Genomic DNA, 27,238 nt, shown 5'->3' with positions numbered 1-27,238 from the left:
TCTTCGTTAAAGGATGACTTCTATCAACAAACTTTCCTTTCTTCAATTTAAAACATTATAGTTCATATTTCATTTTCATTAAGGATGGTTACGTTTCTATACTTACATGACTCACTTTTGTTAAAATGTTTAGAATAGATCATAACGTAGAAGATATATATAAGATCAAGTCCTTCAATTAATTTTCTCACCCCAACACAAATTGATTTGGAATTGGGTGAGTGGTTTTCTACTTTTGGTAGATACATGCATTTAATTAACTAATAAATCCAACATTATTGTCAAATCAAGAATATTATTTAGTACATAGACATACATACACTCTACATTTAAATCAATTCTAGTGAAAGATTAAGTTACCATTTTAATAAAAGAGATTTATATTTTGTTTTAAAGATTAACGGAATAATGATTAAAGTCTTCGTAGCTCATAATTGACTTGTATTTCCTTTTTTGAAATTGGAAGTTTAATCTTTTTTTTTCTTAGTCTAAAAAATGAAATAGATTCAAAGAACTAATTCAATAAATTAACTAATACTTTATATCAATTTGTTTATATAATATTAACTACAATTTCATTAGTCGCTAAATATTTATGTGTTTATAATAGAATCCTAAACTTAAAAAAGTATCTAGTAGGTTTTAAATTTCAATTTTGTTTAACAAGTCCCTAGACTTTAATTTTATTGAGCATGTTTCTAAATGTTTAATCTTTTCGGTGAATAAGTCCCTGAAAAAATTCTTATTATAATCTAGTAATTATGAAATTAAAACTTGAATGGAACATAACATTTTTTTCCTTCTAAATTTTTGTTTCGATTAATAAAATCACAAAAACAAAAGCTTAAAAACCAATGGTTCACTATTCAAGTTAATAAACATATTAGACATCATATTGAAAATTCAACATTCAAGAAGGGATTATTTGAGAAGGCGTAATATAATGTCCATGTAACGTCTCGTCTCTCGAAATCACGTTCGAACGAGTAATTTATAATTTATAATTAAAATAAGATTTAGGAAAGTTATAATAAAACAGGGATGGGAAAAATATATACTTCAAAAGATTATGTATTATTATTAGAATTTAGAAGATGATGTGATTGTGAATATTATGTAACCAAATTGATTTAGGGTAAGGGATTAAGATGAGGTGATAGAAGAAGTGAAGAGAAGGGAAGGGTGGGTGTGAACCAAAAACTAAAAAAGAGATCCCCTAAGTAACAAACAGTATCTGTCTAAAACAAAGAAGAAAAAGCCACGTCATACTCAATGGCCCCACCCAGAGTTCAAAAAGCTAACCATGGTTAGCTGGCACTACCTAACACTGGTTAAATATAAACCCCCAACAAAATTAATTCACAAAACGACAACCACAACTCGTCGTATTAAAACTCCACTCTTGCCACAGTCCACACACACAAAAGAAAGAAAGAAAGAAAGAAAGAAAGAAAGAAAGAAAGAAAGAAAGAAAGAAAGAAGAAAGGCGCAACTTCTCTTTTCCGATCTCAAATCACCCACCGTCTCCGATTCCTTTCATCATTTTCTATTCCGCCATGGCTGTTTCTTCTCACGCTCGACTCCTCTCCCCTACATTTGACTCCCGCTCCTCCGATCCTCTTCTTGCTGTTGCATCTGCTCATCGAAGGAACACCTACGGCCGATTCGCTCACGAACCCAAATCGGTGAAGGGAACGGTGGCGTCTCACGGCTTGTCTTCTTTCCCGATTTTTAAGTTCCCGCCTAACTTCGTCAGGCAACTCAGTAACAAAGCGCGTAGAAATTGTAGCAATATTGGTGTTGCGCAAGTTGTTGCTGCTTCGTGGTCGAACAACTCCTCTCCTTCTTCCTCGGCGGCGGCGGCGGCGGCGTCGGCGGTTAATACCGTCGACGCTGCTGCCGCTGCCGCAGTGCCTACCGCCTCTGATGCGGTAGCGCTGGAAGGTTGCGTTGGGAATAATGAGAGTTTGAAGGTAGAGGAGAAGGGTTTAGTTGATTCCAGAACCTCTGTCTTTGATTCCGATGGGAGTGTTGCAATCCACGCTGGTAGGGTTTAGTATGAAGTTTGACTTCGTATTTGATGCTTTCTTTTATTGCTCTTTAGGAATCTTGTTTTTCATTTCTGGCAACATGTTATAGACTATTTCGTTACGGATTTCAGGCGAAAGATTTGGTCGTGGTAGAGCTGATGACGCTATTACTACTCCGGTGGTTAATACTTCCGCTTATTTCTTTAAAAAAACTGCTGATCTCATTGATTTCAAGGTACGTACTTACATTTCCATGTTGATTCATAACGGTTGACTTCAACTTACAGCGTTATCTACCATTTTCTCCCTAGTAATCTATGAGTTTGTTTATTATCAAACATGCATCAAAACTGAAGTAAAACAATATCGGAAAACATTTGGATCTTCTTTCTTAATCTTTACTGCATATTGGATTCCATTGCAGGAGAAGCGCGCTGTGAGTTTCGAGTATGGGCGCTATGGAAATCCAACGACAATTGTTGCGGAGGAGAAGATAAGGTTTTGGTCTCAACTAGTTGTTGGTTTCTTTTGTAATCCTTACCAGCTGGCCATGTTTTGGAGCAAATAGAATTGAGTGTTGAAGTTAATTTTGGTTTTGAACCAGTGCTTTAGAAGGGGCTGAATCTACCCTGATTGTGGCCTCAGGGATGTGTGCTAGCACAATGATGTTGCTGGCGTTGGTTCCAGCTGGAGGGCATATCGTGACGACCACAGATTGCTACAGGAAGACGAGGATTTTTATTGAGACCATGCTTCCTAAAATGGGAATCACGGTATTATAGCTTTCACTTTTGTTTCTGTTTTCTTTATTTATCTTCTTTTTGGTGGTATAATATATTTTCATTATTAGCTGAAGCTAGTCTTGTTTAACGTTTTTCTGCTGTCTTCTTCAATGATTTCGTGTCAAACTTGATTAGTCTTGTCGGGATATGGCCTTTACCCCTATGCATGCCTTAGTTCTTGGCAGAGTGTGTGAGACTAATTTTTGTTTTCATTCAAATTAATGCGAGAACTTATTTGAAGAAAAAACAAACTCACTATTATTATTACACACAGACGTATATCTATTTAGGTATAGTATTGAAGCAAAGAAAGAGAATAATTAAGATCGGAAGAGAAGTAAGTAAATTGCCTACCCCAGACAAAATTGTGAACTTGGTACAAATAACTTACCTTTAGGTTTGAAGAATAGAATAAGCAATTTTGGCTCATTGGGGAACAAGTCTTTCTGGTATCTTGTTTCTACCACTTGGTTACTTCTTTCTTGCCACCTTAGGGGGTTGGACGTTCTTATTGTTTAAAAAAGTATGAAGTATCAGGAATGAAAATATGAGAAAATGAGATTTTATTTGGTTTTTTTTCTTTAATTTTAAAGAAAATCGGGCAAATATAGTTTGATGGAGATGCAAATCTGAGAATTATAGTTTCCATTGCCATTTAATGTGATAGCTTCTGTTTACGATCTTCCTCTTGTTTTAGTTGTAGTGATTATAGAAGATCTGTGTTTTATGAATGTTGATAATTTTTCTAATTGAATGGGGATTTCTTATCTTTAAAAAGAAAATTGGATGGATTTGGTTATTAATTGGTGCCTTATGGTCTGTCGTAGAACAGGATTTTTTTTTTCTTGTGGGAAGTTGGAAATTGCTTATTTGCACAATGAAAAATTTCTGTTGATTGCTTACTTGGTAACTATAACTACAACTTGGAATGCAGGCCACCACCATTGATCCTGCGGATATGAACGCCCTTGAAGTAGCTCTGAAAGAGAACAATGTGTGACCATCTTACAACCTTTTTCTTTTCTAGATTTTTTCAAAATGTTGCACTTGGTTTTTTTGGAAATTGATGTTATCTGTAACTTCCTTCCATGCAGGTTTCTCTTTTCTTCACTGAATCCCCAACAAATCCATTTTTGAGATGCGTTGATATTAAACTTGTTTCAGAGATGTGTCATCGACACGGAGCATTGGTGTGCATTGATGGTACATTTGCCACACCATTGAACCAGAAGGCACTTGCACTTGGGGCTGACCTAATTCTTCACTCCGCAACCAAGTATATTGGGGGCCACAATGATGTAAGCCCACATGTGATTTTGATTTTACCACTTGAGTAATCTGAATTTGAATTATTAATCGATTAAGATTTTTGTGACCAATATTGCTTTTAGAAAAAGGAATTTACCAAGCATTGTCTTTTAGGTCCTTGCTGGTTGTATAAGTGGTCCTCTGAAACTAGTTTCAGAGATTCGGAATCTTCATCATGTGATAGGTGGTGCTTTAAACCCAGTGAGTCCTCCTCCTATGCTCTTTAATTATTAGATATGTAGCTTGTTAATTGTGAAGTAATGCTTTCTAATGATTGAATGCTCCATTGTTTTTCTTGTGCTCATTTCAACCATTTTTTTTGCACCAAGTCATACTGTCTAATTAGTTACTATGTCTTCATCCTACAGAATGCCGCTTACTTAATCATACGAGGCATGAAGACAATGCATCTTCGTGTTCAGCAGCAAAATTCATCAGGTCTTAAGATGGCGAGGCTTTTAGAGGCTCATCCTAAGGTATGCCATTTAATTTATTTAGCTGCAGTGCACAAGGAAAAATACAACTGAATATTGTTTCACATGTTTAATTTTACTACCTAAGTACGATCACAATGCAAAGGAACAAACATAAGTTTCACTACAGAAGCTTTGAGGCATCAATGGCAAGGATATAATTTAGAAGTTCTGAGGCGTAAGCATGCTCATGTAGCATGTTGAAACCACATTTATCAACATATTAACATGGATTAGCAGGCCAATTTATGCGTTAACCGGATATGATTGTGTGCTTGCAAATTTATTTGCATTAAAAGATGTGATAAAATCGATACTCTACCATGTGCAGATCAAATGTGTTTACTACCCTGGACTTCCAAGTCATCCTGAACATAGTCTTGCCAAAAGGCAGATGACTGGTTTCGGGGGTGTAGTTAGTTTCGAGGTTAGAAAAACTTCCCTTCATTTGAAGTGTTTATCTCCTAATTCTTTTTCCACTACCCTCCACCATGTTTGGTTCATCACTTTCTTCATTCTGGTGCAGGTTGATGGCGATTTAACAACCACCGCAAAATTCATTGACTCATTAAAAATTCCATACATTGCTCCATCATTTGGTGGGTGTGAGAGTATCATAGACCAGCCAGCAATAATGTCATATTGGTAAATATCCAATTCCTAAGCATATTTTAGTGCACGTTTGAGGAGTAATTCTGAAATAGTAAAAAATTGTTTCGTATGCTTTTAAAATTACTTGAAAAGTGCTTTTGTTCCTTCAAATCAATGTTAGAATGCATTTAAACGTGTAAGATTAAACATTGATTTTGAGTGATGAAAGATGTGACAAGAGCAATCTTCATAAACATTTATTCATTCATGATATGAAAATTGCATTTAAAAGTGTAAAACGAAAATTACATTAAATTTGAGTAAAGATGCATCTTAGAGTGATTTTGGACATGAAAAAATGATTTTTGGTGATGGAAATGGAATAGGGATCTTAACCAAACAGAGAGGCTCAAGTATGGAATAAAAGACAATTTGGTGCGCTTCAGCATTGGAATTGAAGATTTTGAGGATTTGAAGGCTGATATTCTGCAGGCTCTTGATGCCATTTAAAGCTGAACACAGATAATTATGCCCTCTCTCTGTCTTTATCTAAGATATCCATCTTGCTCTTTGGTCTTGAGTTTTGGTGTATCAATTGAATTTTGATTTGCCAACTTTAGTACTCGTATTGTTAACGATTCGATTAAATTGGAGCCTTCATTTGTATGGTAACTCCCTTCTTATTATCATCCATATCCCCCCTTTCCCATGAGGAACAGAAAATGATCCCTAGACGTTATTGTTGTTATTTTTCCTTTAACCAATTCATCAAGGTTGAAATGTCTTTTTCTGTCTAGCCATTATTTCTCTTTTTACATTTACACGTTTTCTAAAGTTAAAATCAGGTTCACAAATTTCACAGTACAGCATAAATTTGATATGTGTAATTTGTCTTACAACTTGTTTTCACTCATGCTCTTTCTATTTGGCTTTCGCTCGTTGCTCATTACTCTTTGCTATCCCTCTGTATTAGAAAAAAAGAAAGAAAGAAAGAAAGAAAGAAAAGGTATAACAAAAGCTGCGAGAGTGAAAATCACTGAGTCAATAATTAAGACTGCAGCATGTATTTTTATTTGGTATTTTTCGTCGACCATAAGACACGCTAACGGTAATTTTTTTTTTTATCTAAATTTTTGGTCGAAAGTACAATTATGTCGATACTAACCTTGAAATTAAATTATGCCCTTGAAATTTTGAGGATAGTTTCGAAATTATGCCCTTTTTTTTTTTTTTAAATAATTTAGAGAGTACTTTAGAATTTAGAAAATTGTGATTTATATGTGATAATTTTTTTACCTTGAAAGTCACTATACAATTTAAGAAATTGTGATATGTATGTGATTTGTTTGTGGGAATTCTTTTCGAAACTTCTTTAAAATTTAGAAATTTATGTTTTGTGTGATAATATTTTATTTATTTATCTAGAAAGTAGGAAATTATGTTTTATATGTGATAAGTTTTTCAATTTAAAAAGTACTTTAAAATTAAGAAAATAAATATATACGATATAATTCTTTTTAGTATGATTAAGAAAGCAAATTTAAAATTAGGAAAGATAATTAAATTAAAACAGTGAAACTCAACTTAGTTCCAACGATATAATCCAAACACAGTAATTTTGCACAAATCCAATTCTGCCCTCTAAATAATCTTGATTACATTTCATCAAATTTTATTTACTATTCAAAAATCTCAATCTTGTCATCGCTGTTTACACCACCTCAAGTACATATTATTATAACTAGCTAAAATAATCTTATCCAAACACAACTATTGTAATATAATCTTATCCAAACACAACTATTGTAATCTTATCCAAACACAACCATTATAACACTAATAACTAACTTATTTTTTAAAGTACATAAAAAATCAGTTCTTTTCAGAGTATATAATCACTTTTAACCATTCTATAGTTTTTTTTATTACTCTTGATTTTTTTTTTTAAAAAAATGAATCAAAATATTTAAATGTTAGATTCTATCGATATAGATTTATATTAGTTTTTTGGAGTGACTAGTAGACATTTGATAAAAGTAGATAGACATTAATTTTAGGGACATTTTTAAAAATAACAAAATAAATTAAAATATTTACAAACTATTGTAAACATCTTGAATTCTACAGATGATAATCAAATGTTTATTATTGATAAAATAAAATCTTGAATTCTATAGATGACAATCAAATGTTTATTATTGATAAAATCTAAAATTTTACTTTGTGAAATTTACGAATCATTCATAAAATTTAAAGTTTCGTTACATGTATAAATATTTATTTAAGAGGAGTATAATTTACAGTAATTTCCGTTATGAGTTATAATCCACAAGTTTTTGACATGTTTTGGTGGACAAAGGAAAAGAAAAAGGAGTGATATTTAACATCCTATGAAACGGCATCTTCTCGAAGCACCTATAATTCAATGTCCAAAACAACTTTAAACCAAACCAAATGGCCTTAACCAATATCGTCTTCCCCACTCCCTTCATCGCTCCGAACTAATGCTCCTCCACCGTGATTCTCCTCACCTTGAACCATGGGACCACTTGAACGGCAAAGTGGTGATGGTTACCGGAGCCTCGTCCGGGCTCGGCCGCGACTTCTGTCTTGATCTTGCTAGGGCTGGATGCAACATCGTCGCTGCCGCACGCCGTACAGATAGGCTTCAATCTCTCTGCCAAGAAATCAACCGTCTCGCTTATTCCGGTTCTTCATTTCAGACGGCCACCCCTCGAGCTGTGGCTGTGGAGCTTGATCTCAAAGCCGATAGTACGATAATCAAGGATGCCGTCAGAAAAGCCTGGGATTCTTTCGGCTTCATCGATGCTTTAGTGAACAATGCTGGTTTGAGAGGTAAATTTTGTTGTTCGAACTTGTTTTCTTGACGAAATTTAGGTCGCAGGAAATATTCTTCTCTCGGAATTCGAACTTACAGTCGATATTGATTTGAACCCCTAATCATTTTTTTGGGTACTTTCGCACATTGAATTTTTGGAAAAAAAAAATGGAGTTTGACCTACCTTCTCAAACCAAGGTTTTCTAATGCTGGGTCATTAAGCTTTTTTTTTTTTCCCAATCTAGCTTTTGCTCTGGTTCTTGCTGGAGATGAAATATAGAGAATGAACCAATAGAAAGAAGACAAGAGGAATGAGACGGAGAGAGATTGAAGAAAAGAAAATACTAGAAAATGTTTGAAAAGGGTAGTAAAATCTTATTTTAAACAACTAGGTCAAATTGTTAAAAAATGTATTTTCTAATAGTGGTTTGAGTTCTTCAATATGACTTCTTGAAACATGCCAGGGTTCTGGAGTTAAATTAAAGACCGTAATTTCCTTGCGAGAACTATTTACTAGGAATGTCTAGAGTTTCTTTTGACACCTATAAACAAGTAAGAAAAAAAGGACTCGTTAGAAGAGTTTCATCCACCTGCTCTCTTCATCATGTACTCTACCCTAAGTTTCTTTCATTGCCTCCAACAAATAGCATTTTGGCCCAACTTTTTAGGTTCTAATAATCCAGTTTTTGTGTTGATTTTCACTTAATCTTCGAGAAGGGAATGATTTCTGAATGTGATGCCCTGTTAGATTATTTTCCCTGATTTTAAATTTTGATTGAGATGAAGTCTGTTTGAGTAACTCGGTATATCAGGGACTGTGAAGTCTTCATTGGAGCTGTCTGAAGAAGAATGGGATGAAGTGATGGGAACAAACCTGAAAGGGTCTTGGTTGGTATCAAAGTATGTGTGCATTCACATGCGTGACACCAATCGAAGTGGATCCGTTATCAACATTTCTTCAATTGGTGGTCTTAATAGAGGCCATATTCCTGGAGGCCCTGCCTATAGTGCTTCAAAGGCTGGCTTAAACACTTTGACAAAGGTAATATTTCTTTGTATTCATTGACATTTGTTTTTTCTAGGCCATTGTTTGCTCCATACTTCTGAAGAACTTGGGCTTGTGTATGTTGAAGATTGGGAAAGCTTGCATAGTATGCTACAAATAAGTGTTTGGTTAAAAGAGGTAGTCTTGAAAGTTGGATTAACAAATTCATAGCACAAATACGGATATGAGACGTGGATATGACACACAATAGACACGAGTGGGTGATATGCTGTTTCTTTTTTTTTTTTTTAAAGAAAAAATCTAGGATGCAAATATGACAATGACATGTTAATTAAAATATACATTATTTTTATACAAGAGGAAAATATGCTTGATTTTTAAGTTCCATGTTTTCACCTTTGATCTTTTTTCCTTTTATCATGTGTGTGCCTGTTTAGGGCTCACAACTAGTGTTGCACTCACAAGTGTCTAATACATGTCTAACAAATATCCAATATGTGTTGGACATTACACTAGCCAAATTAGGCCAAAGTGGTTTTTGCTTCTTAGGCAATGTCTACATTACTATACGAATCCAGCTTGAAATTTGATAGGCTAATTGATCTTTGTAGTTAGAATTTTGACCACGGATTCATCATCCATGTGATTTGCTTTGTGCTAGCATGTATGGTTCATGTTATAATATTTTGTTCTTTTTGTTGAAATTGTTTTAACTTTGAAACGTTTACCTGTGGCGATAGATCATGGCCCATGAATTAGGAGCATACAATATCAGAGTAAATTCCATATGTCCTGGAATTTTTAAATCTGAGATTACAAAGGGTTTGATGCAAAAGGATTGGCTTAAAAATGTAGCATTGAAGACTGTTCCTTTACAGACTTACGGAACGTCCGATCCAGCATTAACAACGCTTGTTCGATATTTGGTGCACGAATCTTCTACATACGTTACAGGTAACATTTTCATAGTCGATGCAGGAGCCACGTTACCTGGAGTCCCAATTTTCTCATCCCTGTGAGTATCTTGGTATTGACATGTTCATAATGGTATATGTAAATTGGTGTCTAGATACGCATTGAGCTTCTCATCGTTTGAATCAACTATTAAGTGGTTGTTGAATTCCTTTCACTACGTGGTGAATTATTATTATTTACATACAAATCATGCGAACAAAATAAACAACTTGATTTTTCAAAATTTCTTTGAGCAAAAATTATTGTTATATTTAAAGCAAATTTTCGTGTCAATTATCGTATACATATTTAATATTTACAACTAATTTATTATTGCAAAGCAAATTGTAAGAACATTATTTTGAGTAATTAATGTTATATGTACATTAACCAATGTTCAGAGTAAAACTCCCCTTTCATAACAATTTTATTTTCAGTTTTCTATTCTAAAATTTATTCTTGCTTCTTTTTAAATTCTATAATAAGATTTCACTTCTAGAAGAAATACTTTGAACACTAAATCAAAATCTAAAAATAAGACTTCCAACTTCTTTAAAATTATTATTATTACTATTATTTAGTTTTGAATGTAGCTTAGTTTTTGAAAACATAGATATAGGTAAATAACGAAACAAAACAAATTTTTTAATGAATGTATTTGTATTTAATTTTAGAAAACCCAAAATAAAATTTTAAAAGTCATGAAATTTGGACCTATAATCAAATTGAGAGAAGAAACTAGAATGATTAAAAATAAATCTACATGGAACAAAATACATTCAACCTATCTAACCCCATGGCTAATTTTCCTTTTCAATAATTTGGATGGAACGAACCAAATATGTTCTATGGTTTTATTTTAAACTATTGCACTCTTATTTATACTAAGGTAAGAGATTGGTTCTATCATTTAAATCCTTCAACTTATAATTGAATAAAGTGTATTTACGTGGTGTAAACTTATTATTTAAGACAATAAAACATCTAAACAATTTAGACCTCTTATTATTATAATTACTTTTAAAAATCATTGATACAATACTTCTTGAATATTTATGGAATTATGTGTCAAAGTTCCAAAATGACCTTTGAGTAAATGCGTGGATTCTTGTTAAAAGTTTATTTTTTTAATGAATCATCATGGAGATCGCAAGTTGATATACTTGCGAACAAAACAAAAGATTACATTTTGCTAATTTTCGAGGATCGGTTTCTTTTTCTTCTTTATTACAAATGTTTGATTAGAAATAAATAGACTACCAAAATTAGTCCTATTATGCAATATTCATTATATATTTCCAACCTTAGTTTTAGATTCATGCCTTAAATTCTTTGTTCTTGTACTTTACTTATAATTTTACTTGCACTTTGGGTTCATTCTTATCATTGTGCTTACAAAACACATTCACTTGGTTTCATGATAACTTTTATTGCTTTTTTTGGTTTCTTAAGAATGAAAATGAAGGGACCTTTGTCTTCTGAAAAAAAAGGTTCAAGACCAAAATTAACATATAAACATAATCGAACATAGCTAGATAGAGAAGTAGCATGTTCTAGTATAGAAGAGAGTAGAGGTTGAAATTGAAACCGAAGCATGTAACCAAACATCATAATAAACTTTGATTGAAGTACATAGGAAGTAGATTGTTGTTGTTATGTCCCAAAATCACAAAACAACAAAAACCACACAAAAACATTCAAAACAGTAAACCAAAAGCATCAACACAACACACAGTTGGACAAATGCATAAGAAACAACCAACCAATGGGCGTCCCAACCTTTTATTTAGTACCCATTTCAGAACGCCGATCACTAACTCAGATACTCACTCATCGTCATAGTTCCGGCGGTGGTGGTGGTGGTGGTGGCGGCGGCTGTGCTTCTCCTCCTCGTCGGAATCCCCACCCTGCAATTCACAAAACCCACAAATATCAATGCAACAAAATCTTCACAATCTCATCATTTCTTATTGAATCTTCCAATGAAAATTGAGTTAACTTACGTATTTCTTGCGCCCATATCCTTCATCCTCATCGCGCCTCTCGTAGCTTGGCTTCCGGTAATCCTCTTCCTCCGATCGCCCATAGCTCGGCCTCCTCGGCTCCTCATCCCCATAACTCGGCCTCTCATATTCCTCCCTTCTATACCCAGAACCCTCATACCCTTCTTCTCCATACCTCTGTTTCCTCCCCGATCCATACTCTTCAGATTCCGATTGCCGTCGGTATCCCTCCGATTCGCCCTCTTCTTGTCTCCTCCCATACCCACCAGATCCATAAGAGTCTGATTCCTGTCTCCGTCCATATCCACCAGATCCGTAAGAATCCGATTCCTGTCTCCCCCCATATCCACCAGATACATACTCTTCCGATCCGTAAGACTCCGACTCCTGTTTCCTCCTATACCCACCAGATCCATACTCTCCAGATCCGTAAGACTCCGTTTCCTGTTTCCTCCCATACCCACCAGATCCGTACTCCTGTTCCCCAGACTCCGGTTTACGGCGATATCCTTCAGATCCATACTCCGATCCACTAGGCTGGAAGCCATAAGCCGGCTGTGGCCTGGAAGACTCATAGCCGCCAGATCCATATCCTTGTTCCCCAGAGGGAGCTCCATAGGAATGGGGCTTTGGACGGGAGTAGCTGCTGTACTCAGCCTGGAGGGCGTCGTCGCCGTAAGCGGAGGGCTCGGCGTAGGATTCAAACTGGGGACGTTCGTAATCGATGTTATCGTCGTTGCCGGCGGAGTGAGGGTAGCAGGTTTCTTCGGAGGGTGAAAGTGGACGGCCATAAGTCAGAAAGAGGTCGAAGCCGCCGCCGTAAGGCGTCGGATCGTACTCGTCGAAGTCGTCGACGGCTTCATCATCTCTGGTGTAGTACGGCATCGTGAAATCTCGTGGTTCTTTTTTTGGGATGTGTTTCGAGTTGCGAGAGGAAGAAGAAGACTGAAATGAAGGATTAGTAGTTGTATTAACCGTGTCTGTACGGCGTCGTTTCCGCGGGCTTTTGTCCCTTTTTTGGATCTCGAAACGACAGCTGGTTGGTTACCGAATAGATCGGGTTTTTTCCTTCTAATTTGTCAATGCTTTATTGATTATTTGAATATGAATCGAAAACGACTCATTTTATTTTTGGATAAATTATAGATTTATTATTTCCTTTGAAAATACAGCTAACTATTTATTTACAAAATGAACAAAAAAAAAAAAAAAAAAAACCGAGTAAAATTTTAAATTTATCTAAAAATGATAGCTAGATATCTATTAGTGTCTATCGACAAAATTTAAAATTTTAATATATTTTTAATAGTTTTGTTATTTACGATATCCTTTTTATACATCTCTCAATTTTGAGAATTACATTAATGTAAATTTTTATTTTTAGAAGAATTTTAGTAGTTGATTTTTTAAAATGTCATAAATCTCCAATAGTTTATTGCAATTATTTTAACAATTATTCATGCATTTATGTGTCGGAGACAGATAAGAGAATAATTAGGGTAAATGATGGATAGATTATTCTAAATAGTTGAGCTTGGCAAATAAATTTGTTAACTCATCCAAACAAAGGCATCAACACAACAAGTATATTTTATAAATAAATAAAGAAAAAAAAGTGGATCTTTATATATATATTTGAAAAATTGATTTAACTTTGCAAATAGTTTTACAATAATATTGGAAAAAGGTTGATGGTGTTGAATTTGAGAAAAATAGGGAAGAGTATAATTAGCTATAAATGGGTGGAAGTGGAAGTGGAAGGAACCACTTCATTCTTCTTTTGTTTCTCCTTCTTGTATTTGTTGTAATCCAATAGCAAATTTTCTGCAAATTCTTTCATTACTTCTTCCATCATTCCCTTCAATCCCTATATATATATAATATATATATTACCCATTAACATTTATAAACATTTACAACTTATTCAATACATCTTTCGACTACATTTTGCATGGGACCAAAGTTGTAAATATAACAATCAAATCTATACAATTTACATCTAGCTCTTAGAGTTTATCAATGATCGACTAACATCGCTAGTAGGATCCTATCATCTACCAAGCATATTACTCGTATAAGTCATTAACGTAACACTTGAGACTAACATTAATATAATTTGCTATATTTGTTGGCATTTTGGTTGTCACTTTTTCATTAGCTAACATAGATAACTTGGCATTAGCTCCAATATTTCTCATTTCCTCCTCATCTTTCCAAATTCTTTTTTTATATTTTTTATTCAAATAAATGTCAAATATAGGCGAGACATATGAAATGAGCTTAGAAAATTTGAAAAAATTGAGATAGTAGTGGACACCAAAGTAGAAATAAAAACATGGTGAGATGAAATTGAGACATAAAGCTAAAGCTTGGAAAAGATGAGTAATGGAAAGTTTGTACATTAATTCATACATCTCTTCTATTCTTTATTCCTATCTACCGGTTTGTCCCATTTTCTGTTTCAATCCTCACAAGAAATGTTAAGCTAATTTGCTGTGCAAACCCCTTGTTTTAGGGGGCATAAAAGTGCAATATATGAAAAATATGAGGGGTTATAGAGGAATTAAAAAGAGTGAGTAACCTTTTCAGCAAGAGGTTGAAGGAAATCTTGTGCAAAGAAATCAATGGGTTTTGGGGGAGCCAAGTTGTAAAGATTCAGAAGCAAATTATTTGCGAGAACACTTTTTGATTTTGTTCTCTCTGCATACATTGCTCCTTTTACATTGATTCTTATCTTTGGTTCCTTGAAATCTTTGCTCAATCCCTTCAATTCCCATCCCATCTGTTCATCATCATTTTATACACAAATGCAAGCTATTTTGATCCAAACTAGAATATAGTATTACGCATTTTGTATAATTATATGGAGAAATATTAGGAAAGGGTTATAAGTGGGAGAGAATTGTGTACCAATTGAAGGTCAATAAATTTGGAGACATTGTGAGGAATATGAATAGGGGTATCTTTTGTACAGCTTTTGCAACTTAATCTTACATCGGCTACTGGGCTCACCTTCAAGAAAAGCACTTGGAAAGTTGGCATTTCAACTCTCCAACCATCCTTCAAAAAAAAGAACTCACTTTTCAATTCATAATTCAAAAAATAAAAAAGAAAATTTGAAATTGAAAAGATGAAGAAACCTGGCTGATTTTTTCACTTTTTCCAGCAAAAGTGGCTCTCAACAATCTACCTTCATCTTCAATGTAATCATCAAAGGAAGCCTATGCCATTTGAAAGGAAATAGAAAGCTCACATTATTAAAACAATCTAACTTTGATCTCCCAAATCAAATAAACACAAAATAGAGAGATTTTATTGTTGATGATTAATTACCTGAGGAGATTCAGAAAGTGGATGGAAACTGGAGAATTTGAGAGAGAAAATTGGAGGATTTTGATTTTGATTATTATTATTACTACAATTACTATTATTATTCTTTTTCAATGCAAAGCAAATGAAATTAGAATAATAATAATAGTAATGCTTCTTTTTGTGATGAACATAACATTTTGATGTAAGCTTGTAATTTGGATTGATGATAAGCTGTGGGAGTTGAAGAGAAACAGCAACCAAATTATGAACCATAGCTCTTCTTTTTCTTTTTCTTCAATGTCCTCCAAAGTGTTTTTTGTAATGAGAAGAAGAAGAAAAGTAGTTTCAATTTTACTTTAGTATATGTGTAGAGCTGTAGGGTGGAGATATTTAAATGAGAAAATTGTTCAAATAAGAAGACAGTATAGTTTTTGGAACCATGTGATGGGTTTTGTTATTTATATCCTTTGCCAATTCATTCCTTAAAACAATCGTTAGTTGTGGATTAAAATAGCTATTTGATATTGATATTTCAAAAGGTCAAAAAAATGCCTTTTTCACACTTCTTTCTTCTTTTATATTATTAGCTGCATCAATAAATGTAATTAGACATCACTTTCCTCCCATTTAGTTTTTATACTTTTAATAAATCTTAATTAAATAACATGTTAGGGAAGAAAATTTCTTCTAATATTGAATATATTTTCTATTTTTATAATAAAATCATTGCGATAGATAACAAATATTTTTTTAATAATAAAATGGTACTTCAATTAAATTCCTCCCTTTCTGAAGTTGCTGCCTAAGCTCCTTCTTTAGGCCTAATGCCTTCTTTCTTAATTGATCGACCTCCCAACGTGGACAAGAACTGAGACGTTCAAACCCCATACAATCCTCCATTCTCACACGAAAGAACTGGGGAAGCTTGACTTTGTTGTAGAGTGGGAGGTAAGAAGACGACTAATCCGTCCCGCCGAAGATCGTTTTAGTATCAGGCCGCTAAGAAAAGGAAGGATAGGCAAAGGAGGAGACCAATCATTCTCACATCAATCGGAATGAGTAAGATCATTCAAGGGGAGTCAGGGAAGAGGTACCTCCGGTTCACGCTCCTTGGTAGGTTGTAAAGAAGAGACCAAAGTCTGAGGAATAGGAAAAAACAGGCTGACTAGAAGAAGCTCTCCAAAGTAGCTCATCTGTCTCAGTTTTCGAAGCTAGGGCAATTGGGGAAGAAGTCGATGCTCTTGTTCCGGAATTAAAATTGAACAAAATAAACTTTATAGAAACTAAAATGATATTTTAAGTAAAAAAAAAATTCAAATGAACCTATAGATAAAAGTGTGATGAATAATAAAATGGAAAAAAAGATTACTTTTATCTCTTAGTTCTAGGGCGTAGTTTTTATTTGGTTAGATTTATCCTAAGTTTTGAATTTAATTTTCATCTTGTTTTCTAAGGGTTGAAATTTAATACATTTGAAAGTTTCAGATAGACTATACTACTATTTGTGTCCGTAGTAAATATTTTTAATAATTTTATCATTTAAAATAATTTACGTTAAAATTATAATTTTTATAATTAGTGGTTAAATTAGAAGAGTTGAGTAGATTTATTTGGTGTAGTCCACACAAGTCTACCATAGATAAAACCAGAAGTTTGTCTCGGAGATAAAACTCAAATTTTTATAATTTAGACCAATTAATTTTTAATTTTTTTTAATTTGCCAAAAACCTGTGAGATTTATATATATATAAACTTTAGATTTGAGAAAATAAAGTATGAAATTTAAGAATGAAAGTTTGTTTGAACTTTGAACTGATTTATTTTTAATTCATCTTCTTTTTGTTAAGCAGTTAGATTAGAACAATGTTCTTCTTCCTTGATTTCCTCTGTCTGAAGCTCTTCTTCTTCCCACTACTCTGCAGTTTTTCCAATGGCTTCCTTTCCCATCTTCCATTTAAAGCTTTACCCATTTCCCAATGGCTTTCTCCCCTTTCTCTTGCCACCATTTTGGTTTCGTATCCCTATGAAGTTCTTCATAGCGGGTTATTACAACAACAAATAATATGCTGAAGAACAATATTTTGTTGGACAATTTGTTAGTTTGTTAGCTAATAGGTAATGCTCAAAGCTTTTTCTATTTATGGCTTTCATTACATTTTCCCCTTATTCCCATTTCTCCTTGCACTTTTCCTCAGCTTCCAAGCTTCACAAAAATGGGTTCGATGTTAACAGAACCCGACGATCTATCCGCGTTTTTCAGTGGCGGAGGCGGGGAAGCTGGTAGGACTTTGAAGAACATCACGAAAATATGTGCATCTGCTCACCGGATTCATTCCACCGGCGTTTTCACAGGAGTAAACCCTTTGGAATTTTCAGTTCCTCTTCTTTTGTTGCAGGTGGTATTTTGTGCTGGAACTACTCTCTTTTCTTATCAGCTCCTCAAACCATTGGGTCAACCCCTGATCGTCTCACAAATTTTGGTAACTCCTGTTTTTTTTTTTTTTTTTTTTTTTTTGTTTCTTCAATTCGATTATCCTTTTAAATTTGGGTTTTGAAATTGCTTTATTGGTTGTCTTTATCAGAGTGGCTTCGTTCTAAGTTCTTCGGGTTTAGGGCAATGGAAAGCATTTAGAGAAACAATTTTTCCCAGCAGGGGATTCGTTTTGTTGGATGTAATGTCTTCAATTGGGGGTATTTTTTACTTCTTTTTGATTGGAGTGCAAACAGATATGATGATTGTGAAGAAGATTGACACAAGAGCATTTGGTATAGGGTATTGTGCTGTGATTGTGCCTTTGGTTCTCACCGTCCTTTTCTCTGTGGCTTTGGCGAATGCTTTTGATTCAAAAACTTCCAAAACCATTCTTCTAGTAGGTGGAGTAGAGTCATTTATCAACTTTCCCATGGTTGCTTCTCTTCTTTCTGAGCTTCATTTAATAAACTCTGAGTTCGGGAGAATTGCTTTATCATCTTCCATGGTTTCAGGTATTAGCACCATGTGTATTATACTGATAGGATCTATGTTGGATCCAATAAAAAGAACCACGTATGACAGATTATTTGTGAAATCTGTATCTTGGGTTATTGCAATTGGCCTTGTTTTGTGTAGTAGGTATGTTATTATGTGGATGGCAAAGAAGAACCCAGTGGGTCAGCCATTGAAGGAGGGCTTTGTGGTTACATTGCTTTTAGGGGTTTTTGTGAGTGCATTCTGTAGCCAATCTTTGGGTGCTCACAGCTATTTTGGTGCTCTTGTATTGGGAATTATAATACCTCCAGGGCCTCCCATTGGACCAGCATTGATGGAGAGGCTCGAGTCCATCACCTCTTGGATGTTCATGCCTATCTTCTTTTTCAAAACAAGCTTGGTTGTCAATATGCAGTCCATCAAACTAAAAAAACTACTAGGTTTGTCGTTCATTATCTTTGTGAGTGCATTTGGGAAGTTCTTGGGTGTCCTTGTGATGTCATTATTCAACAAAATGCCGATGAGAGACGCTGTGTCGCTTAGCCTCATCATGAATAGTCAAGGAGCTTTTGAGCTTGGTATGTTTAAAATGTTGAAGAAGGACAAGGTAAGAATGAAGTCTTTGTCATTATATATAATTACATTCAATCATCATGTCTCTCAAACTCACTATCGGTTTGGTTTTGTGAATATGTGCAGAAGATAGACAACGAATCGTTTGGAATTATGTGCACAGGTGTGATGGTTTTGGTTGGGATTATTACTCCCATAATAAGATATTTGTTTGATCCTTCAAAAAGGTATGTAGTTTATAGGAGAAGAACTGTGATGCACTCAAGATCGGAATCTGATCTTCGTGTACTAGTCTGTGTTCATGACCAAGAAGACGTTCCAAATGCCATTAACTTACTCGAGGCTTTGAATCCAACAAGACGAAGCCATCTTATTGTGTACATGCTTCATTTTGTCGAGCTTTTTGGTCGAGCTAACCCCCAACTCATTTCACAGAAGTTTTCAAGAGGAAGGTCTTCAAGATTCGGCCCTTCCGAGTCTATCATTAATGCATTCAAATACTTTGGACAAAGCAACCGTGAAATTGTTACAATTTATCCCTTCACTGCGATTTCACCTCCAGCATCTATGCATGATGATGTTTATTCACTTGCTCTCGACAAAAGCACTTCCTTGATTCTTGTTCCTTTCCACAAGAGATTTCATTCCAACGGTGTTCTGTCATTATCCAAAAATAATTTAAAATTGGTCAACAACCATATTCTTGACAAGGCACCTTGCTCCGTCGCCATTGTTGTCAACCGAGGAAATTCAAATACCTTAAGGTCTATTTCAACAGACTTGTATTGTTTTCAAGTAGCTTTGGTGTTCTTAGGTGGACCTGATGATCGTGAGGCATTGTTCATTGGGGCAAGAATGTCTGGACATCCCAATATCAACTTGACAGTAATTCGACTGTCGGAGAATGGGAATGTCGCAAGCGATGACATGGAAGAGAGGAGGCTCGACTGTGAGGCAGTGATTGCGTTTCAAGGAGTCATGGTAGACAACTATAGAGTGAGGTTCATAGAAGAGGTGGTGAAGGATGGCAATGGAACAGTCTCTGTACTCCGTTCGATGGGAAACCATTTTGATCTTGTAATGGTTGGGAGACGACATAACCCCTACTCGGTACTGGTTCAAGGGTTGGTACTTTGGAACGAGCGCACAGAACTTGGAGAAATCGGGGAGGTATTATCGTCGTCAGATTTCATGGAGAATGCCACGATCTTGGTTGTGCAACAACATACAAATATGGTTCATGAAGAAACTTTGGTTCTCAGGGATAGTAATACTTTAGCATAAGATGAAAGCAAATAATAGGATTTAGATTGTTCTCTTCTCCTTTACTGATTCAGACAAGGAAAGGTTATTTTTGGTCTTCTTTTCCCTCTCTTTCTTCAACTTCTCAACAGTGTACATTCTTTTATCAACAACCCATGTCCATGTATCAACATCATCTATTGTTGATCTTAAAAACAATAATCCTTTGCTCAACTTACTTAAAAACTGAAGTTTGATTTTTCAATACAATTTCAATATTTTATACTTCGATCTTTTGCGATCTCGCTTTATTTTTACCTCTATTTTATTGCATTACACTACAAAACTACAAGGATTGACTTTCCAAGTGGCTATAAACACTTTTTTTTTTTGTACTTATAAACACATTTTTAAAATACTTAGATAGTCAATCTAAACATGTTTAATATCGTAGTCACTGACATCTACATTTATCTAGTAAGCTTATAAATAAGTAAAATAATCTAAATTAAGCCTTTAAATCTACATAGTTGGAGACATAACAAGGAGAATATGTTCATGAGCAAAGATGTATGAGTTATTAATGATTAAAACTAACAAATGTGTTGTAGTATAAAAATAGATACTAAAGCTTTACTTTTTCAATCTAGAACTAAAATCATATACAACTATTTTTGCTCGACACAAATAAATATATTGTAATATATTTAGAGAAATTATTTTAAAATGAAGAAATTTTCGAAAATATTAACGAATACAATAAAATATCAAAATTTATATGTAATAAACAAAAATAAGTTAAGATATGTCTATAACTATGCTAAAATGAAAATAACTCATATTAAAATGCTAATTCTTAGAATCAAACAAAATCTAAAAAAATTATTTGATATAGAAAACTAATAACTAAATAAGACTATATCATCTAAAAACATTAAAATAAATTTGTAATGAATTAATATAAATAAATTTTATTTGTTATATTTGTAAATACTTTGCTACTAGAAAAACTATAATGATTTTGAAATCTAAATGAGGATTTTTTTTTAATTTTTTTTTTGTGAACTTATAGACAAATAGTTATTAAATGTAAAATAAACAAATATTATCTTAGTTACTAAAATTTTAAAAAAATTGCATTCATCAATAGGGGATGTAGCTCAAATGGTAGAGCGCTCGCTTTGCATGCGAGAGGTACAGGGTTCGATACCCTGCATCTCCAATTTCTTTATCTATCATTTTGTAACGTCATGAAAGCATGTGCCTGTGAAATTTGAATTGTAGAATCTCAAACAAGTAGTGGACAGGAATGAAATTATAAAAAATCATAATCGGACATATCAGTGTTAACGTTAGAGGTTCAAGAATAATATGAGTGATATGACCTTTAATATCAGAGTCTTTCTTTTTGCTTCTACTCCTCATCAATGTTCACGTCAGAGTCAATCTCATACTTCAGCCTTTTGGGCATTTGGTATAAATTCTTCAATCCTTCATCATCACTGTCATCAAAACCTCTCTTGCTCCCAACTTCTCCATAATCTTCACTTACATTTTCATCTTGGTTATCCACAACGATAACATTATCATTAGAAGTGGATCCAAACTCTAACATTGTTCCATCGACATACTTGTTAAACACAAGCGAGATGCCAATCTTCTTCACAGTGATTTCAGCACCGAAATCAACGATGATCTCGACTTCATCGCCAGGTTCCATCTTGAAGGCTTTGTTAGATAAATGACCTTGCCACAAATGATCTTGAGTTGACATTATTACGTCATTGGTAAGAGGTTTGTTGGTTGTAATGACAGATTTTGTGTAATTAATGACTGATAAACTTGGAAGGTCAGTTGAGATTGTGTTGTTAAAACAAGAACAGTAAACTATGCAAACAATGAAGCCTTCTAAATTGGAACCGTTAAATTGAGGCAATTCGAAAAATAATGAGTGACCTTCATCTTTGTATGTAAACCAATCTGGAACTTCTTTGCCTGGAAGACATACTCCTCCAAATCCACTAACTGTCCATCCCTTTCAAATCACAACAAGACGATGTTTATTTTAGTTCTACTTTTGTGTTTGTTTTCTCAAACATTTGGTTCAAGTTGATCAATATCAATTAGAGAAAAAACAATATTACGAAAGTTAAAAATAGGACGACTAAAACAGAGGATAAATGATTTTTCTTTTCTTTTTAATAAAAAGAATATACTTTAAATCAATTGTTTTAGTTCAAATCCAATTTCAAAATCTGCTTTCTAATACATAAACAAAAAAACAAGAGAAACAACTATGTTTTCTTTGAATTCCTTATTTTCAAAATTCTATTTTCGTATTCCCTAGCAAACATACTTTTAATTTTCAAAAATAAAAGAACCAAATGGTTACTCAAAATCCAATTAAAGATAGAGAGAGATTAGAACCTGTAGAATGGTATCCTTGAAGGAATTGGACATGTTGCTACATCCTTCCATGTGAATAACTCTAATAGAATCCAATAATTTGTCCAAGCCAGGAATCTCCACAAGTTTAGGACAATTACTGATAGACAAAGATCCCATTTTCTTCACATTTGACAAATCTGAAGTCCTTTCCAATGAAGTACAATTTGATGCATACAATGAACTCAAATGTGGTGGCAAATTTGGTAAAAATTGAAGTTCAGTGCAATTGTCCAACAAAAGTGTCTCAAGTTTCAAAAGGCCACTAATAGTTGATGGCAAACTGTGGAATAAATTCTCACTCAAATCCAATTCTCTCAAAGAACGTAAACTCCCGATATCTTTTGGAATTGTGTTATTTGACAAGTTGCAATTTTTAAGGCATAATTTTCTTAAGGAGTTTAAGCCTTGTAATGAAGAAGGGAGAATAATTGATGAGTAGTTTTTATATAATTTGTTTGGTGAAATCCAAGACCAAATCATTGAAGAGAATGATGATTTTGATGGTGACCCTTTACACCCACATAAAGATAAATATTTGAGGTTTTTTAAGTTTATAATTGTATTAGGAATTTTTTGGATTGGTGTGTTATCAGCTATTAGAGTTATTAATGATGTAATTTCTCCTAAATCTTCTGGCAAACTATTAAGCTTTGAACAACCTGAAATAATGAGAGTTTGTAGAGATTTTAAGTTGGAGAAACTATTTGGAAGTGATTTGAGGGATTTGCAATCTTTTAAGTTCAGGGAAATGAGGGCTTTTAATTCTCCAATTGTAGGGTGCAATTCAATTAAATTCTTGCAATCTTTGAGGCTGAGTTTCTCTAGATTGGGGAGTTTGGAGAAATTTGGAGTGTGGGTTAAGTAATGAGAATGGCCTAGATTGAGGAACTTCAAATTCTTGAGAAACTGCATGTTCACACAAAAGAGAACAAAGAGATCAGGAAAAATTGTTGATTGAGAAGAAAATGGCATTGCTGTGATACTATACGTTAAATTGCTGTGATTGATTCAAAATGTTAAGTTGATTAGTTATGGTAAATTTAATAATATCCACACTACTTTAACATTAGCCGTGATAAAGACTCGTTGAAAGAATCTGATTTAGCTATATTCTAGGGTAGGACCAAAGTAAAACATTTGAATTCAAAAGTAAAATGTGTACCTTAGACACCTTCCAAAAGAATCTGATTTGGCTATATCTCAAGTCCATCGCAACCAATTTGTCCATATGAAATTCTGTAGGCAAAAACTTCAAAGGAAATCCGTGCCAACAAACCCATCTTATCTCTTGAGAAATATGCTTGAAATCTCCATTTACATCGACAAAATTAAGTTGAAGTAACCTCAAATTTTGCATTTCATTAAATGCTTTTGTGCTCAACTTTTGCTTGCTAAATCTTGGCAACTTCAGACTTAGGCCTTCAGTTGCTTCAGTTCCCTAAAACAATGAAATAAAAAATATTAAACTAAAAAATAAAATTAGATCAAATTAAATAGGACTTTCTTTTCTTACCTTTTGTCTTGTAAGTACAGAAAGCACTTCCTCATGAAGAAAAAGTCTTGTATGTCTCTCAGGGCATTTTGGGAAATTTTCATGAACAATTTCTCTCCCCATATCTCTTAACAAATCATGCATCATTAATCTGTTTTTGTCACCAATTGTCAAAAGACATCTTTGAAGAAGAACACTAATTCCAATTCTTGGAAAAAATCCACATCCATCTAATATTTGTTCAACATAGTTCCTTTCCATTCCAATAAAGAAACATGACACATCAAGAAATATATCTTTGTAAGTATGATCATTTAGCCCATCAAAGCTTATTCTAAGTTTTTTTTGAATTTGATCGTTTGGGATTTTCTTCAATTTCTTCAATGTATCTTCCCATTCTTCTCTACTTCTACCAAAAAGGAAAGAACCCAACACTTCGAGAGCTAATGGCAATCCTCCACAATACGTGACCACTTGTTTTGAAAGTTGATGAAAGGTTTCTGATGGATAACTATTGCGAAAAGCATGCCAACTAAAGAGTTCAAGTGCTTCATCGTCATCCATTTCATCGATGGAACAAATTTCGTCTACTTCGAGCTGATTTAGCAGATGTTGATCTCGAGTTGTTATGATAATTCTACTACCTGAACCAAACAAATCACGCCTTGTTGCTAATGCAGTTAACTGGCTTATTTCGTCTACATCATCTAATATCAAAAGAAGTCTTTTGCAACGAAGTCTTTCTTGCAACACGGTGATTCCTTGGTCGATGTTTCCGAGATTGATGTCGGTGGAATTTGTGATGGAAGAGAGGAGTTGTTTTTGTAAGTGAATTAGAGCATTGGGTTGGTTGGAGGTTTCAGCTTTGATATTGGAAAGGAAACATTTGGCTTCAAAGTTGTGATAAAGTTGGTTGTAAAGTGCTTTTGCAATGGTGGTTTTACCCAGTCCTCCCATCCCCAAAATTCCTACAAACCTAACATCATTTGAACCAATATGAAGATGTGATAAAAGAGGTTTGATTCTCGATTCAATTCCCACTGGATAAAGAGCTATGAATAAGTATTTACTGTTCACCTCCTTTGATACCTTTTCAACAATCAACCTTATGAACTTTGCTTCATGTCTGCCATATAACAAGATCCAGATAAGTTACTCTTCAAAACTTAGGAGAAGATCCATCTTCTGAAATATAATGGTTGGTATATGATATGTTTATGTAAATTTTTAAATTAACAAAGTAATACATTAAGAAACCAAAAAGGTTATTTAGAAACTTTTCTATTCTGATGAACAAAGTAATACACTAAGAAAGTTGTTCGACAACCAGATTTTAATATATTCACACAGTAGAGACTAAACTAAAAACATTGAAACAAAATGGACAATATTTATTGAAACTTTATTGTTTTACATTTAAAAGAAAGGAAGGAATTAATAAATACCCATCTGCAATGTTTCTCAAATCCCAACCAGATAAATTAGCAGCTTCAGTGAGAGCCATTCTCCACTTAAGAACTTTATCAATATCCCTAAAATAACGCACTTCATGTTTAACAAAAGCCTCTTCAAATTCACCCTTTTGATTCCTCACACTCGAAGGATCCACATTATAAAATATTGGGAAAACCAGTTGTCTCAAAGTCCTTCTACACTCCATGATCTTTACCAACTCCTCCAAACACCATCCCGACTCCGCATACCTTTCCGAGAATACGACAACTGCCACCTTCGATCCTTCGATAGCTCGCACCAGCTCTGAACTTATGTCTTCACCCCGTTCGAGCCCTGGATCGTCTCGAAAGACATTGATGCCTGCATCTTTGAATGCGTAGTAGAGATGATCAGTGAAGTTTTTGCGAGTATCTTCACCTCTAAAACTCAAGAAAACATCGTAAGTCCAATTCCCGTGTCGAGGTCGGAGCTCGTCGGCCATGGCGTCGGATGCAAATTGCAACCAACCAAAGTCAACCGAAGGGAAGCTTTGAGTCGTCGACCTCTAAAAATCACATCTTACAAATTGAGATAATTGAGGTCCTCTTCCCTTTTATTATTTTTATTGTCAAGTTGTTGATTTTTTAAAATTTTTTTGAAAAATCAATATCCTAAGTTTGAAAATAATGCAAAATAGTCGGAGTCCTTTTTTAATAACTAATAACTAGAGATTGCTGTGTATGCACTTATAACTTGAAAATTATTGGGTGCATAATATGGGTAGTAAGTCTCTACTCATTACACATTTTCGCAATCCTTTAGTTTTAATGAACCAGTACAATCTGTTTTTTTAATTCCAAAGTGAAATAAAATTCACATACATGTTAAAAGTGTAATGTGAAAGAGGTGATATTTTTATTTTTTAGAAGTGCAAATGCTCTTAGAAGGGGATGGTGTGTGTGCACTTATGATTTCTTTGTTATATATCAAGAGGTTATTAGGTGCATAGTATGGCTAGAAATTTACTTTGGTATGTATTTGGTGCATAACATGATTAGAGATTGCTATGCTATGTATCTTAAGACAATTTCAATTAGTATAACTAGAGAATGATAGCATATGAAATATGTTATTTTTGTTTGTGCTTAATTTGAGGTCGTTTCTTGATTTTACGTTTTTGTTTGGATGTTTTATAGTGATGTGCGATTCATGGGTCAAATGTAGTACTAAGGCCATTTTGGAGCTAATTTAGGTATTTTGGAGTTATATGACGTCAACCGATGCAGATAAAGGCAAAACAAAGCAAAAACTAAATGTTTGGTAATTGGAGGTGACGGTAAAACATAGGAACTCCAATTTTGCATAAATGTTCAAGCGCAGTGGTGCATGGACATTTTTATGAAAGCATCTTTTCGTCACCACTTTGACCTACCTCAACTTCATGCTTCTTTACACTCATTTTCTCCCGGTCTTCTTTCTTTCATGTTGTTTTTTATCCAGAACATCTCCTCATCATTCAACAGGTAGACGAGAGGCTAAGGTACTAATTTATAGCTTGAGTTTTTAGATTCTCCTTTTGCCCTACACATTTGTGAAGGCTTAAACTTGGTATTATGTGAACTTTGGTTTAATTTTACTTTCGAATGAAGTTTGGTTATAACTTTAGACGCATGGAAAATATGTATAATTCTTGCTTTGCATCGAATTCTTGACTTGTGACAATTAGATAGGATTTGGTTAGAAGTGATAGGTTAGATTAGCATGTAAATCTATACTGATGCAC

At 34.0% G+C, this 27,238-nt stretch overlaps 6 protein-coding genes and 1 non-coding gene across 7 annotated transcripts; 4 read left to right on the top strand and 3 right to left on the bottom strand.

The window, feature by feature from the left end:
* The first annotated feature begins 1,181 nt into the window (after positions 1-1,181).
* On the top strand, positions 1,182-5,980 carry LOC103486979 (cystathionine gamma-synthase 1, chloroplastic). Its single transcript, XM_008445159.3, has 11 exons — positions 1,182-2,046; positions 2,162-2,265; positions 2,455-2,528; positions 2,635-2,803; positions 3,747-3,806; positions 3,907-4,110; positions 4,235-4,321; positions 4,489-4,596; positions 4,925-5,020; positions 5,120-5,238; positions 5,571-5,980. The coding sequence occupies exons 1-11, from the start codon at positions 1,557-1,559 to the stop codon at positions 5,692-5,694; spliced, it is 1,635 nt and encodes a 544-aa protein (XP_008443381.1). The 5' UTR covers positions 1,182-1,556; the 3' UTR covers positions 5,695-5,980.
* A 6-nt stretch (positions 5,981-5,986) lies between these two features.
* Positions 5,987-10,227, top strand: LOC103486980 (uncharacterized). Its single transcript, XM_008445160.3, has 3 exons — positions 5,987-8,040; positions 8,836-9,065; positions 9,770-10,227. Exons 1-3 carry the CDS (start codon positions 7,689-7,691, stop codon positions 10,046-10,048), a joined length of 861 nt encoding a protein of 286 aa, XP_008443382.2. The 5' UTR covers positions 5,987-7,688; the 3' UTR covers positions 10,049-10,227.
* A 1,353-nt stretch (positions 10,228-11,580) lies between these two features.
* Positions 11,581-13,643, bottom strand: LOC103486981 (uncharacterized protein At5g39570). Its single transcript, XM_008445161.3, has 2 exons — positions 11,987-13,643; positions 11,581-11,890 (listed from the first exon to the last, which is right to left on the bottom strand). The coding sequence occupies exons 1-2, from the start codon at positions 12,869-12,871 to the stop codon at positions 11,810-11,812; spliced, it is 966 nt and encodes a 321-aa protein (XP_008443383.2). The 5' UTR covers positions 12,872-13,643; the 3' UTR covers positions 11,581-11,809.
* On the bottom strand, positions 13,561-15,715 carry LOC103486982 (uncharacterized). The gene is made up of 5 exons (XM_008445162.3): positions 15,320-15,715; positions 15,127-15,207; positions 14,897-15,046; positions 14,568-14,768; positions 13,561-13,853 (listed from the first exon to the last, which is right to left on the bottom strand). The coding sequence occupies exons 1-5, from the start codon at positions 15,569-15,571 to the stop codon at positions 13,719-13,721; spliced, it is 819 nt and encodes a 272-aa protein (XP_008443384.2). The 5' UTR covers positions 15,572-15,715; the 3' UTR covers positions 13,561-13,718.
* Positions 15,716-17,153: 1,438 nt separating this feature from the next.
* Positions 17,154-20,366, top strand: LOC103486983 (cation/H(+) antiporter 15-like). Its single transcript, XM_008445165.3, has 4 exons — positions 17,154-17,413; positions 17,494-17,778; positions 17,881-18,873; positions 18,966-20,366. The coding sequence occupies exons 2-4, from the start codon at positions 17,512-17,514 to the stop codon at positions 20,121-20,123; spliced, it is 2,418 nt and encodes an 805-aa protein (XP_008443387.2). The 5' UTR covers positions 17,154-17,413; positions 17,494-17,511; the 3' UTR covers positions 20,124-20,366.
* An 864-nt stretch (positions 20,367-21,230) lies between these two features.
* Positions 21,231-21,303, top strand: TRNAA-UGC (transfer RNA alanine (anticodon UGC)). Its single transcript has one exon. It is a non-coding gene; the product is annotated as a tRNA-Ala (tRNA).
* A 56-nt stretch (positions 21,304-21,359) lies between these two features.
* LOC103486984 (disease resistance protein RPV1) lies at positions 21,360-26,056 on the bottom strand. Its single transcript, XM_008445166.3, has 5 exons — positions 25,467-26,056; positions 24,043-25,147; positions 23,692-23,967; positions 22,509-23,435; positions 21,360-22,116 (listed from the first exon to the last, which is right to left on the bottom strand). Exons 1-5 carry the CDS (start codon positions 25,955-25,957, stop codon positions 21,496-21,498), a joined length of 3,420 nt encoding a protein of 1,139 aa, XP_008443388.2. The 5' UTR covers positions 25,958-26,056; the 3' UTR covers positions 21,360-21,495.
* Between the last annotated feature and the right edge of the window lie 1,182 nt (positions 26,057-27,238).

This window comes from Cucumis melo, chromosome 4 (genome assembly GCF_025177605.1).
Source record: "Cucumis melo cultivar AY chromosome 4, USDA_Cmelo_AY_1.0, whole genome shotgun sequence".
Lineage (NCBI taxonomy): Eukaryota > Viridiplantae > Streptophyta > Magnoliopsida > Cucurbitales > Cucurbitaceae > Cucumis > Cucumis melo.
This window is presented reverse-complemented; position numbering and strand designations above follow the sequence as displayed.

Bases quoted from the DNA above. Each gene is read 5' to 3' on its own strand.
- LOC103486979 (XM_008445159.3), top strand. From the start codon at position 1,557: ATGGCTGTTTCTTCTCACGCTCGACTCCTCTCCCCTACATTTGACTCC. The intron at 2,047-2,161 runs GTAGGGTTTAGT...TACGGATTTCAG, and splicing joins GAGTGTTGCAATCCACGCTG to GCGAAAGATTTGGTCGTGGT. The intron at 2,529-2,634 runs GTTTTGGTCTCA...GTTTTGAACCAG, and splicing joins GTTGCGGAGGAGAAGATAAG to TGCTTTAGAAGGGGCTGAAT.
- LOC103486983 (XM_008445165.3), top strand. From the start codon at position 17,512: ATGGGTTCGATGTTAACAGAACCCGACGATCTATCCGCGTTTTTCAGT. The intron at 17,779-17,880 runs GTAACTCCTGTT...TGTCTTTATCAG, and splicing joins TGATCGTCTCACAAATTTTG to AGTGGCTTCGTTCTAAGTTC. The intron at 18,874-18,965 runs GTAAGAATGAAG...GAATATGTGCAG, and splicing joins AAATGTTGAAGAAGGACAAG to AAGATAGACAACGAATCGTT.
- LOC103486984 (XM_008445166.3), bottom strand. From the start codon at position 25,957: ATGGCCGACGAGCTCCGACCTCGACACGGGAATTGGACTTACGATGTT. The intron at 25,148-25,466 runs GTATTTATTAAT...GTTATATGGCAG, and splicing joins TTGAGAAACATTGCAGATGG to ACATGAAGCAAAGTTCATAA. The intron at 23,968-24,042 runs GTAAGAAAAGAA...TCATTGTTTTAG, and splicing joins CTGTACTTACAAGACAAAAG to GGAACTGAAGCAACTGAAGG.
- LOC103486980 (XM_008445160.3), top strand. From the start codon at position 7,689: ATGCTCCTCCACCGTGATTCTCCTCACCTTGAACCATGGGACCACTTG. The intron at 8,041-8,835 runs GTAAATTTTGTT...TCGGTATATCAG, and splicing joins GAACAATGCTGGTTTGAGAG to GGACTGTGAAGTCTTCATTG. The intron at 9,066-9,769 runs GTAATATTTCTT...CTGTGGCGATAG, and splicing joins GCTTAAACACTTTGACAAAG to ATCATGGCCCATGAATTAGG.
- LOC103486981 (XM_008445161.3), bottom strand. From the start codon at position 12,871: ATGCCGTACTACACCAGAGATGATGAAGCCGTCGACGACTTCGACGAG. The intron at 11,891-11,986 runs GTAAGTTAACTC...TGTGAATTGCAG, and splicing joins GATATGGGCGCAAGAAATAC to GGTGGGGATTCCGACGAGGA.
- LOC103486982 (XM_008445162.3), bottom strand. From the start codon at position 15,571: ATGGTTCATAATTTGGTTGCTGTTTCTCTTCAACTCCCACAGCTTATC. The intron at 15,208-15,319 runs GTAATTAATCAT...CAAATGGCATAG, and splicing joins CACTTTCTGAATCTCCTCAG to GCTTCCTTTGATGATTACAT. The intron at 15,047-15,126 runs GTTTCTTCATCT...TTTTTTTTGAAG, and splicing joins AAAGTGAAAAAATCAGCCAG to GATGGTTGGAGAGTTGAAAT.